At 47.3% G+C, this 13,157-nt stretch overlaps 1 protein-coding gene across 5 annotated transcripts in view; it reads right to left on the bottom strand.

Moving 5' to 3' along the window:
* Positions 1-13,157, bottom strand: part of LOC148031803 (transglycosylase) — a 178,993-nt gene that overhangs the window by 26,845 nt on the left and 138,991 nt on the right. For all 5 annotated transcript variants that reach the window (XM_087685467.1, XM_087685466.1, XM_087685468.1 and 2 more), the window contains 2 exons: positions 12,768-12,853; positions 10,447-10,616 (listed from right to left, as the gene is read on the bottom strand). In XM_087685467.1, coding sequence (XP_087541593.1) covers positions 10,447-10,616; positions 12,768-12,853 — 256 coding nt within the window. The remainder of the gene's footprint in view (positions 1-10,446; positions 10,617-12,767; positions 12,854-13,157) is intronic.

The following is a 13,157-nucleotide window of genomic DNA, read 5'->3' as shown; positions in this document are numbered from 1 at the left end:
CTTAGAGGTCAAATTCACAGCTGCCATTGTCATAGCATGGAGATTGTATCTTCACAGCTTCAACAATTATTCCCCACTACAACTAAAGAGAAGAGTGGGCAACCTCTTCTCCTCAATCACTCGTTTGACTACGAATCCCTCTGGTTGCTCCATGTATATCTCCTCTTTTAAATCACCATTAAGAAAAGCAGTTCTCACATCCATTTGGTGAATCTCCAAATCAAACTCAACAACAAAACTAACAAGACTCAAATATTGGTAATATGAACAACAGGTGAGAAACTTCACTTGAAGATCAGTTTGCATTCCAAGAGCTACTGCATGAGACTCAAAGATAGAGATTACAAGGTCTTAGGGAGAGCCAAAGTGATGGATTGAGTTGGTGACAAAGAGAGTTCTCCTAACTAGTAGACAGATATATACACTTATCGCACTTGGATTGGTCTCTTCTCTAGAGGGACTTCTAGCACTCGTTATGACTAGCAGAGACCAGGCATTTACTTTTATGATTGAGGAGGATGGCCATCTCCAACAAAAGAGCCAAAACCCAAAGAATTGTGAATTCCCTAGTAGAAACTTCAAAACCCTTGTATTTTCAGCATGAAACAAGCATATCATTGAAAGGGCATCGATATAATCCCGCCCATGAGGTCACAAAAACATTTGTGCAAACACACAATCAAGCAATTAGCATATCATTATCAACTAGGAAAACATTCCTTTTTCATAGCATCAATCCAAACAACTATTTTGAATATGCCGTATGAATCAACCAACTTATCTTGGGTAAGGAAACCACCTCTTTCCTATAACAAACAACATTGTCTTACAGTAATCATTTCAACAACCCAAAGCAATATCCTTAAAGCAATTCGTAAAGCAGATACGATATTCAATTTCCCTTGGTGTTGCTCTTCCCCTTGGGATTTCCCTAAGGCTTCCAAGATATGAAAGTTTTAAGATATAATGACGGCTAAGCAACCCCTTTTGTATTTCTCAAAGGATGGTATACCTCACAATGTATGCCTCCTTAAGGACACCAAATTCAATAGTTTGTTCATACATGAAGATCATTCAACCACACAAGTTCCTATTTGCCAACTTATCTTAGCTTCATGTGTTAGTTTCCCCTTTCCAATGATCTTTCAATCCCATCAGTCTAAACTATTCTTATTTGATTTACGTCAAGATAGCACATCTCAAAGCTTTCCTTTAAATCATTCAACAATTTACTATGCACAATCCCATTGTATCAAGAGACATCTATCTTTGTTTCTATCTTCCACCTAGGTCACTAAAATTCTCTATAACATGACCGATTTGAGTATTACTTGGCAATATGAGCAAGGTAACCACAAATCATTTCACCCCCGAAACATTTCACCTTTGGCTGAGTTCCAAGTAAAACACCAAGTGAAACAGTTGAATAATATGTGTGGCATAGGTTTCATTATAAACAATGAGTTTCAACTTACGTATTTATACCATGCAAATCCTTTTATGTCAACAAACAATGTATTTTTTGGGTGCATAACATAAATAAGAACAATACCCTACAATCATAGTGTGCAAAAAAGCAAAGAAAAAAAAACATATTTTTTTATTTTAAAATCATATTTCAGTCAGCCATTTCACTCAGGGCATTAAGCGTTTTTCAGTCAAATGTTTCAATCATTTCATACATTTTGCGTTTCAGCACTAGGAAATGCATTTCACGATTACCATGAATATGAGTTGCTTCTTCACAAGGCAGTTCTATGCGCACCTCTTTTAAGATGTTGCCCTAATCCATAGTAAACAAATCATTGCAAACACACATGGGAAGTTTTCACATAATAATTTATTCTAAAATGCACATCAATTTCAAAGAAGCTTCAGTACTACTCAAAGTCATAGACAAGCACTTCCTCATGTGGTCTTAGGCTTAAACTTATAAGTCAATATAAGTGAGTCCTTGGTTCTAGCCCATATTTAGGGTCTCATGCCTAGTCATGATCCCTAGTTTCCTTCTTGTTTTTAGGCTTGGATATGGAGGCTTAAGATCCTCCTCCCATCAATAGAGGTCCTTGGGTCACTATGAGCTTCTTATAGATCACTTTTTAATGTGACTATTACCTCGGAACTTAATTGGCACTTGGATAGCAACAGCCTTAGTCTATTGAACAACCTTAACAAGCTTCTAGTATAGCACCATTTTAGTCTACACTTTTGGTTTTCACCCTTATTTCTAATCCCTTTTGAAGGCTACAAGGGCTGTTACATACCCTAGTTGTGTTGTTGTGTAAAGTATCATCTATTATTAGAGAACAACATTATAGCCTAATTAAGGTGGGCACCTTACAATCTTTCCCACAATAGAATATTAGATTCAAGAAGGAAATACTCATCAATCATTGACCCTCTTTTGATTTCTCTCAAATCTTCGCTCTCTCTCACCTTTTCCAACCCATTCTCTAGAGATCTTAGCATTTCTCGGCCATTTTGAGTAGATCTCAATCAAAAGTTTGCAAGAATTAGGGTTTGGCAGCCACTTTAGGACCTGCATCAATAGAATAAAACACCGTACACTGAAATCAACACTTGCAATCTGTTGTATTGTCAATGATTTCAGATACCCAACCATCCATTGTAAATTTGGCACAACATTTGGCCGATTGGGGTCCAATAAGAGCGAGTCCAAGGTGAAAATCAAGGGGCAAATTACTCATCTTATTTCTTGATTATTGGATTAGCAAGGGGTTTTTGGATTAGCTACAAAGATGGAGAAATCTCAGCTTGTAATACATCCATTGGCAATTGAAGTTATAGAAATACCAAAACAAGTGCCATTTTTGGGGTCAATAGGGTATCATATGTCCAAGATTATTAAGATAAATTATGTTCATAAACAGCTCATTAAAGTCTACTCTTTACGTATGTAAAGAAGGGGGATCCTTGTTGGTCATATGTCTATATGTTGATGATCATCACCGAGGCAGATTGCAATGTACAAGATCCCTTCACAAACCACGCTCTCCTACCCGTTACGTCGTTGTGCCCCCGCCTGTTCGTTGCGCCCCGGCCCGCCCTGTCCTGGCGCTTCGTTGTGCGCCAGTGCCATCGACTCCCTCCCTCACCACCAGCCATCAGCGCCATCCCTTGCCAACGCCATCATCACTAGTGCCATCGACTCCTCCCCTCGCCATCGACAGCCAACAGCACCCATCTCTTTCCCCCCCCCCCGCGGGCCAAGGCCCGCCGACAACTCCCTGCACGCCGCCTGCGTCCGCCCTGCCCCCCCCCCCCCCCCCGGCGGCCTATCTTTGTTCCCCCCTCCCAACTCCCCGCCCCTCGAGTGCTGCCTTGTCGGGAGGCCTAGCCCGCTATCAGACTGCAACAACACCGCCATCGAAAACACAAACCCCCCCCCCCCTTTGCCATCAACACCCCCCCCTCCTCCTCCAGTTGCTCCCTCCCCTTGCAACAACTCCCCATCCAATAGCACAGCAGTGCGATAGGTAGGTTCTTTCAGAAGGGACGCACAATGGAAACCTATGGTCAGACGCCGGTGCACTCACCGAGTACCCCCCAGTCGAACACCTTGCGCGTAGTCCTCTCTAGGAGCAGCTCTTAGCCGTCCGAGCTAAAGAGCTGGAGCTAATGAAAACAGCAATTTATGGTCAGGTAGTAGAACATTCCCCAGCCAGGGCCCAGCTTCGGGACTGGCTCCACTCCACGCTGCACATCGGCACAGCGCAGATCATGGAGGCGGTCCTATTGGGCCAAGGGATCTTCATGGTCCGCCTCAGCTCGACAAACGCAGCTCGCGAGCTACTCGCTAGTTCACCAAATGCATCCACGAAGGGGGTCATATACATGGTCCCTTGGTATAGTGGCTTTACTGTGGAGCGTTTGCACTCCACAAAAGGTTTCTTTGGCACCCGGTCATCCTTCTTTTCCCCGACCTGGCGATTGAGTATCGCCATTTGGTGGAAGACTTTGGGAGGCTCTTCGGCACTGTCCTTCCCGCGCCCTTCGCGGATGTAGTGACAACTGCAGGGGTCCCAAAGCTACAGGTGGCAGTGAAGGAGGTCAAGAATATCCCACAGTTCCTAGAGATTGAGGCAGGCGGGCACTCCTTTAGGCAGCAAGTCATTGTGACTGGGCAACCAGGGCAATGCCTGCGCTGCCACGACTTTGGGCATCAGCCAACAGTTTCTACACATTTCGGAGCCAAGGCGGCCCCACCCATATGTCCGCAGGTGGACGCTGACAGTTTCACACAAGTCCAGAGGCGACAAAGAGGGAGACAGCAAGGGGGGGCACAGCCAGCCCCTCACGCCCAGCCCCGTCAGCAAGGTGATGGCGGACTAGCAGCCCCCTCTCGACAGAGCACTCCACAACCCCCCCTGTCCGCACCACCCAACAGGACCGCACCCCCAACTTTCTCCACATGCGCCACAGACTGCCTCGCCTCAATTCCCACATGCCCCTCACACACCCCCCCCCCACATCCCATCCCCTCCCTCCCTCCACTGACCTTGACCCACATCCCCCCTTTGCCAGGGCCACCACCCCCCCCCCTCCACACCCGCCATGCATCTCCAGCCATCCCACCATATCTCAATCCTCTTCACCTCCATCACCCCCCTGATCCACACCCAAATCAAGTGAGCCCCCCCAGACCCACCCCCCCTCCTCCCACAAGAGGTGATGAGCCACACACACCTACCTCCTCTGCACACCAGCAGTCTCCCCCCGTCCACACAACCACCAACTCATCTGCCCTTGCCACCCGCCATACTTTCCTGAGATAAGCACAGCTACCGCCACAAGAGTTTTTCCGCAGTGGCCCATGGTCCTACCTGCGAGTTGCGGAGCGCAGAGAGTTCCCACTACCTCTAGAGGTAGGGATCTTCGTGGTTCGTAAGTCAAGGAGGGGCAAGGTCCATCTACTAGCACCACCGAATGGACCAAACTACACCTTTTTTCTTTAGTCATCTTACTCAGAGGAGTGGACGACTACACAGATTGAGGAGGAGTTGAAGAGTCAGGTGGCGGATCGCATCTCCCAATGGATGGGAGATGAAGGATTAGCACTATTCGCACAACAGTGGCCAAGTTGCATGATGGACATTAACTGGTGGGCTGGCGCCGACATCCCGCATTTGAGCCTTATCTTTCGAGCCCCCCCACAGTGGAGAGCGCCAAGGGACGTGATCGAGTGGCCCCCGGCACAGGTGGCCCGCTTCTACCAATGTATAGAGTCGTGTTTTTCAGCATGGTTGATAGATGCATTGATAGTACCACCTGGAGCATCTAGTACCTCTATGGTCCGGCCGAGGGCCACCATGGGGGATTGAAGCTCACCATCCAGACCGGTGGCAAAACGCACCCACATGCCTCATAGTCTCTCTTCCTCATCTCCAGCATCCACACCGAACAGATGCCTGTTCGGTCAGTCACAAGTTTCCCCATGAGCTTACATCTTGCATCCTGGAACGTGAACAGTCTCCACTACACTGGGGCACGTGGCTCGAGGAAGCTGATTGTCTAGCAGGAGTTGCAGCCTGCCCTTGACGGACGAATGGACATCTTGCTTCTGCAAGAGCACAAGCTCACCCCCGCCCAGGCTCAGCGGGTTGGGAAGGTACTTCTGGGCAGCTCGCATACTTACTGGGAACAAGTCATAGGTGCCCACGGCAGGAGCGGAGGCGTATGCACCTCTATTGGCCCAAGTCTCACCACTTTTGTACGAGACCATGAGACGATAGTGGCAGGAAGGGTTCTATGGATCAGATTGGATATTGGGGACTCATGTATTGGAGTCCTCAATGTCTATGCCCCTACGGAGGTTAGGGCACGCAGCAGGTTCTGGGTGTAGATTGTAGCTGGACTCCAAGAGGTGGACTCCTGGATTGTTGGAGGAGATTTCAACAACCTGGAGGCTTTGGAGGACCAACAAGGCAGAGGAAGAAACTACTAGGGCATGGCTAGGGAGGAGCAGGAGGCATGGGAGGTCTTTTGCTTGCAGTCAGAGCACGAGATGCCTGGAAAGACCCCGCCTTCCACAGGAGGGAGAGGTCGTTGGACTACTCCTGGGGATACAGGCGGCTAGGTGGAGCCTTGCTAGAGCACTTGAACAGGTTTTATGTGGGAGAGTGGGGAGGTTCTCGTGGAGGCCAGATTGAGCAATTGGCAGGCACCACATTATCCGATCACTGCCCGATTCTCCTGGCACTTGATCCCCCAGCATCCGCCCTGGATACACGATCCTTTCGAATCCCTGACTCAATCTATAGGAGGGTGGAGGTGTCGAGACTGATAGAGCAGATTTGGACCAGAGAGTGGGTCAGGAGGGACAGGATAGCAGAGGAGGTTGCAAAGGTCCTAGCCGAGTCAAGCAGAATTTGCCAAGAGGCAACCCTACAGGCCAGGCAGCAGTGCTGGGAGGAGAAGAGAGCACTCCGACAGGACCTTGCAGCGACGCAGAGATTATTGCAAGAGGCACCAGGGTACCCCACCCTCCACGCACAGGAGGTGCACGTGTGTGCAACCATTGCTGGCCTAGAGGACAAGCGCTCGGAGTTCTCTTTCCGCACTTCAGCAGCCTTTTGGGCGCGGAAGGGGGACACGATGTGCAGGGAGTTCTTCCAAGTGCACCAGCCCCGCACCGCGAGAGAGCAAATACGCAGCCTTAGGGATCAGTATGGAAGGACCCGTTCTAGCCCTAACGAGGTAATGGAGATTGCTACCGACTATTACACGCGCCTCTTCCAGCAGGATATAGCTTCAATTAGAGGATAGAGATGCAAACAGCAGGTATGGAATCACATCCCATCCCTCGTCACAGAGGAGATAGAACACGCCCTTCTAGCCCCCTTCACAGAGAAGGAACTAGAGGAGGCTTTCCATACATAGGATGGGCAAAAATGCCCCATACTTGTTCCTACTCTTCGCAGAGGCGATGTCTCACTTCCTCAGGTCACGTGTGAGCGCACTACGCGGCCTCCGACTTCCAGTGAGAGAGGAGATTGAGTTGTTAGACTCAGAGTACGCAGATGAGATAGGCCTCTACATAGAGGAGGATGAGGTGATGCTGGAGAGAATGAGGCTCGCTCTTGATGTGTTCTGCGTTGCAGCGGGTGTGAAAATCAACTAGCGAAAGTCGGTTGGTTTCCTCACAGACCCGGACTCCAGTACGGAGTGGAGTGTCCACTTGGGATTTAGATGGGTGAGCAGAGGGCAGACTATCCGATACCTAGGGTTCCAGGTGGGACTTGACATCACTCCTACCCAGCAGTTTCTTCATGTTCTAGATTCTATTCCGAGGAAACTGACCTACTAGAGCACGGTTCGCCTCTCACTAGCCGGTCGAACCCTGGTGGTTAACTAGGTCCTCCTAGCGACGGCCTGGTACATCGCCTCATGTTGGTGCTTCTCCTCATCGTGTGTAGGGCAACTTCGCCGCCTAGTGCGGAATTTCCTTTGGTCTGGGTCTGATGGCTCCAGGGACTCTAGGGCCAAGGTGGCGTGGACGACCATCATACGACATCAATCAGAGGGAGGGCTTGGGATCATAGATCCAGAATATCAGAGTATGGCCCTCTTGGGCAAGCTAGTTATCCACGGTCTCACACGAGGCGAGCAGACGTGAAAGGTCTTATTGCAAGAGGGCCTTCAGGACTGTAAACCAAGGTTTGGCGGTAAGTGGAGGCCGTCCCTGAGATAGATCTTCACTTCAGCCCAGGTCACCCCACCCCCAGATCACCTTTCCTACGGAGCCTACTCCGCGTGTGGCAGGGCCTCCATAAGGCCCTAATCTAGAGCCCCCCAGGTTGCTAGGAGGAAATAGACCGTCAGCCGGTGATCTGAAATCTCCAAGTCAAAGATAGAGAAGGGGCACAAATAGGTAAGCGCCCCCAAATCCAGTAGGCTAGGTGGAAGGCCGGCCCGGCTCGCTCTATCAGGACATGGCGGAAGGTGTACAGGATGGCAGACGAGGTGCTGCAGCGAGTATCAGGGTGCACGAGAGGAGTGGAGTTGAGGAGAAAAGAGATAGACGCAGCAATATCTCCGGAGTGGCTTGCCCCCTCGATACGAGAGTCAATAGAGGCCAGGGAGGTATGGGCAACCAGGTTCTCTCCAACATGCATCCCTCTTCTGGTGGCAAGTAGAGTGGGTGGCGCCCCCCAGGGGACCTTTTTCGCCGTTCAAGAGGGGGGACATCTGGCTCTTGATAGAGGGCAACAGGATGAGGGGATTGCCACACTTTCATGGAGAAGGATTCGGGTGGTGGGTCTTCAGGGGAAGACTTGGCGACTAGACCCCTATGTTTTCTGGAAGGAGCTCAAGGAGTGGCGCCTTTGGATCTGGGAGGGTAGACCACTTGATGAGCTGGAGTGGATCAAGGAGAGTGGCTATGGCCGACCTCTGCAGTTGCCAAAAAGCCACCCAAGTTCCTAGAGTATACTGCCAAGATTGGCAGGCATGTACTAATGCAGGAGGATATGGACTGGGCACCGTCACGCAGCAGGCATTGAGTGGAGCACAGCATCACAGAGCCCTTCCGACGGACCTTCTGGCGCCGCCTATGGGATAGATGGAGGCCGAGGAGGGTGTCGTATTTTTTATGGTTGGTGGCACATGGAGGTTCGGCAGTGGGAAGCTGGCTTGCCCAGATTCAGAAGGAGGGAGGTTGTAAGCGCTACACACAACAGCCTCTAGAAACCCCAAAGCACTACCTTTGGTCTTCTGAGGAGGCGCAGCTTGTGTGGAGAGGAGCATGCCGTATCCTTCGACGTATAGCCCCCAGCCTTGGGTGTATTTCATAGGGAGCTTTCTGTTGGCAGGTAGTTAGCCACGGCCGTCACCTTTTGTATGAGGCCGGGATCCAGGACACGATATTCATGATCAAGACAGGGTCATGTGCACTGGTCGGTCAGGAGGCTTTACCCATCCGCCAGGTACTGGAGCCCACAGCAGACCGCTCGGAGATATGGGAGATCATAGGGAGTCTTACTGGATGGCATATCTGGAAGGCGCAATGCCAGGTGGCTTTCAGCGGAGACAGACTTTCAGCACTTGCGACCTTAGCAGAGCTATGGACCTCCATCATCCACTCCCTCCGCGGCCGATGGGATCAGGTGCAGGGCGAGTCTAGGGCTCATCAGGAGCTCCGTGGTTACTTCATGCATACTTGGGGTGGCCAGGGCCTGTTCTTTGTGATGCAGGCAGGCAGTCCCATTTGGCGATATATACCCCCCCCCCCCCCCCCCCCCCCCCACCCAATGGCTTCTTGCCCCCATCCCCCCTAGACCGCCTTGAGAGACTTGTATACATGATGTATTGGTGACTTTGCATCAGCTCCAGTTAGTCTGTTGATCATGAGCACTCTGTTGTAATCAGTTTTTTTGAGTAATATAATCAGCCACATTTTACTTGCAATAAAAAATATGTTGATGATCTTTTGCTTATAGGGACAAATGTTGATCTGATTTCAGCATTCAAACAAAATTTGCAACAAACTTTTCAGATGTCTGATTTGGGGCCTTTGCACTACTACTTGGGCATTCAATTCATTCATGATGCTAGAGGTTTGGGCCCTTATGTGTTCTGGGAGGAGTTCCAAGAGTGCCACCTCTGGATATGGGAGAGCAAGCCACTTGATGAGCTGGAGTGGGACCCTGGAGAGTGGCAATGGCCGGCCACTGCGATCGCCAAGAAGCCACCAAGGTTCTTGGAGTACACACCTAACTATGATAGGTGTGACTCACACCTAACTAAAGTTTGGCGCACCTATCATAGTTGATGCACCATTCTTTCTTTGGGGGAAAAAAATCAAAAACAAATTATTAGGGTAGAGTTGGTACAGCTCTCTTAGTTGATGCACCATAAGTTCCCAAATCAGAAATACCTTGAAGATTTACTACTTGAGACAACCTAAAAAGACATGCTAAATAAGAGGGAAGATAGGTGAAAGCTCTATCTATCTCACACTCATTCCATCTTCATCCACCTATACGGAACACAGAGGAAGAAACACAACAATTATAGTATCCAACACAAATATCTACTAACAATGAGGCTATGTGAAACAACAAGATTTTCTGCTCAACCATGGCAGCCCTTATATACACCAAAGGCTCTATCTTTTAAGCTCTGTCTCTCTCAGTGCTTTAATCTTCATCTGCCCAAATGCAACAGAAATGAAAGACAACTTTGAGAAAATGACATTTTCTGGTCAACAAAGCAAACCCTTTTATGCACAGAAGGCCCCTTTAGCCCACTGTATGCCAAGGAAATATGCCAAGGGATGAGGAGGGCTGTGAAGAGGATTCTTGAAGGATCGTGTTGGTAATGTACAATCTTATACCCCTCCAAATTGGAATATCTTATTGGCAAAAGACAAGTACGAGAAACAAACCAGCAATGTGAATGTTCAAGCTATCAGAAGGAAAGAATCACCTTAATTTCTGTTCGAGTGAGATATGGCCTTAGATCCGAGTCACGAGCAAATCGTACTTTCCCGACTTGTTCTCCTGATTTCATCCATTCAGTTTTCACATCATGACGTCTCCACATTTCATCCATGTCTTCTGGTAGGACTTTCTCATCCCAGTAGACCCATCTTTTCCCTGCCAAAAGTTCACTATTTATGACATGAACTAACGCTTTCAAAACGCATTGAACAAAGACGTGTAATCCACTAAAAAGAATTGATCAATTGTTTATCAAACAGCCTTCAAGAACAAATACCAAAGGGGAACTCAAACTGATCAGTCAGGCTGATAATTAAGACAAAACTTATATGCAATCTTGACCATGAAATACTGAGTTGTTTCTTACAAAACACCCTTGAAGCACCAATATTTGCTCACCTCAAAACAGAGTTTATCACCCATAATCGAGGCCTATTTTTATGAAAAGACCTAGTTGATTATCCTTTCCCACAGGCCCAGAACTTTATTACAAACTTACCCAATACAAATTTATTAGCTATAAAGCCCAGTACAATGAACAGAAAAGCCCAAACTCAAGCTAACAGAACTACTACTTTTGTTCAACTAGTACAGCAAGCGAGCCAGCTTAATAATCATGCATTCTCTGCAGAAATGCTATCCCAAATGTACAGCAGAAGCTTCCAAACTCTTTTTTCAAGAACCGAACAGAGATACCAAAAAGTGAACATAGGCAGTAAAAAGAGCCAACCTGGAGGACTGTCATACCAATCCGTATTGGGAGAAAATGTCTCAGAAGTCAAGACATACAGGTTTGTTAATCACAAAACAAAATCACATGAACTTATTTAAAACAAGATAACATCTTGATGGAAAATAGCACAAATGTCTAAACACAATAACCAAAGCCCATAGCATATGCAATAAACACCAATATTGGAAAAGATGTCCCCAGGCTAGTCATTCTTCAAGGAGATAACATATGCAATAAACACCAATATCGGAAAATATGTCCCCAGGCTAGTCATTCTTCGAGGAGATATTTGGTACGAGTCTTCAATCTTGTAAACAATATCAATCTTCTACACTATAATGTCAAACCATATAGGAACTCCCAAACTGAATGTTTGATGAATATGCACAGCCGAGACATAGAAAGGAAGGTTTCTAGCTGAGCTGCCTCCACCAATAGTTGAAGAAAAATTATGGGAAATGGAGAAATGGAAACAGAATCGAAATAGGAAGAAAAAAAACAGAAATGGAAAAAATTTGAAATTCGGGGAGTTTCCAATAACTAAAAGGATGACAAATGAAAAACCAGGACCAGGAACATACATGGAAATGAAAACATTGAGACCGCATAAAGGTGAGAGTTTCGAGAAGTTTCCAATAACTGGGAGTCCAAGGCATCCTGTAAATCTCTCCCCTTTACCTCTAGGAACATTGTCGATCTCTATTCAAAAATAATCAAGCATCTTAGAAGACAAGTCACACACTTACTTGACTACAACCACCAACTCCACCAGCTGTCCCCTCCACTAGTGACCTACCACCAGGTGCTGCTGCTGCCCCCAGCCTGCTGGAGGCCTCAGATCACCTGTATTTTTACATCAGATTGTTGACCATCAGCTGGCACCTACTTTGCAATTGTCCCTATAGAACAAGGCTATGTTGCTTTCATCATTTCACTTGAGAGCTTTGGCTTCACACCACTTCATCACATAACCAGTGCATACATGGATATACTATTATGCTTCCTTCTAGTTGGAGGGTTGATGAGCCCTACAAAGCCAGTGCCCATTTCTCGAATGCCTTTAAGGGGAGGATGGGTTGAAACAGCATGGCACTGACATCTGTTGGATTATTATGCATATGGAAATCCTTTATCCAGGTAGAAGGTTGCAAGAGGGATGCTTTAGTGTCTCTCTCTATGAGCTGCCACGCCATACCCCCAGCCAAGGAAGCTTGGCAAGGGGGAGGGAGATTGAGGGGACCAGAGAGAGAATTCGAGATAGTGTGCTAATGGTACAGCTGCCACTAATTGTGCTCAAGTATCATGACTGTCTTTTCTCAACAGGTCTTCACCATGCAATATGGCAAGCAGAATCCAACTGTAGAAACGACCATCTTAGAACCATAGGGTAAAGTCTATTCCTCCTTATCAGTCTAGAATCTTTGATTGACTTCATGAGTTAGAAATCAAAGTCAAAGTAGCCAATTTATATTTGTTCTATTTAACTAATGTATTGTTACATGGTACTGCTGTTGTAAATTTAGTTGTAAATTTAGTTAAGCTGTTGTACTCCTGAAATTTTTGAGGGGACATACCTGCAGATTTTTTTGTCTCTGTTGCACTGGTCACAGCCTGAAGCAGTGGGCCATGCTTTACATTCTGTCCCTCCATACTCCGAGAACTAGATACAGATTTTTTCGCAAATGACCACAAACATGTCAATAAAAAAGGCATACACAAACATGCAATATACAGATGTACAACAACAAATAGATTTTTGCAACTTAGGCAAAAAATTGGTGTGAAACACTACTGAAAGTTGTGATTGTTAACCATAGTTGAAACTAGAATAAATTCTTGCAGCAGCCAAGGACGATAGACATACAACTATTTTGGCCAACATGGAGACAATGTGTTCGGATTCCTTGGAGTAGGCCATGTTGTTGGCCACCACATATGAAAAGCCTAAGAAGACCAAGAAGGTT

The sequence above is a fragment of the Lygodium microphyllum genome, chromosome 9 (assembly GCF_053477565.2).
Source record: "Lygodium microphyllum isolate KBCC chromosome 9, Lygodium_microphyllum_v1.1.10, whole genome shotgun sequence".
Taxonomy (NCBI): Eukaryota; Viridiplantae; Streptophyta; class Polypodiopsida; order Schizaeales; family Lygodiaceae; genus Lygodium; species Lygodium microphyllum.
The sequence above is the reverse complement of the archived record's forward strand: the minus strand, read 5'-3'. Positions and strand labels throughout refer to the sequence as shown.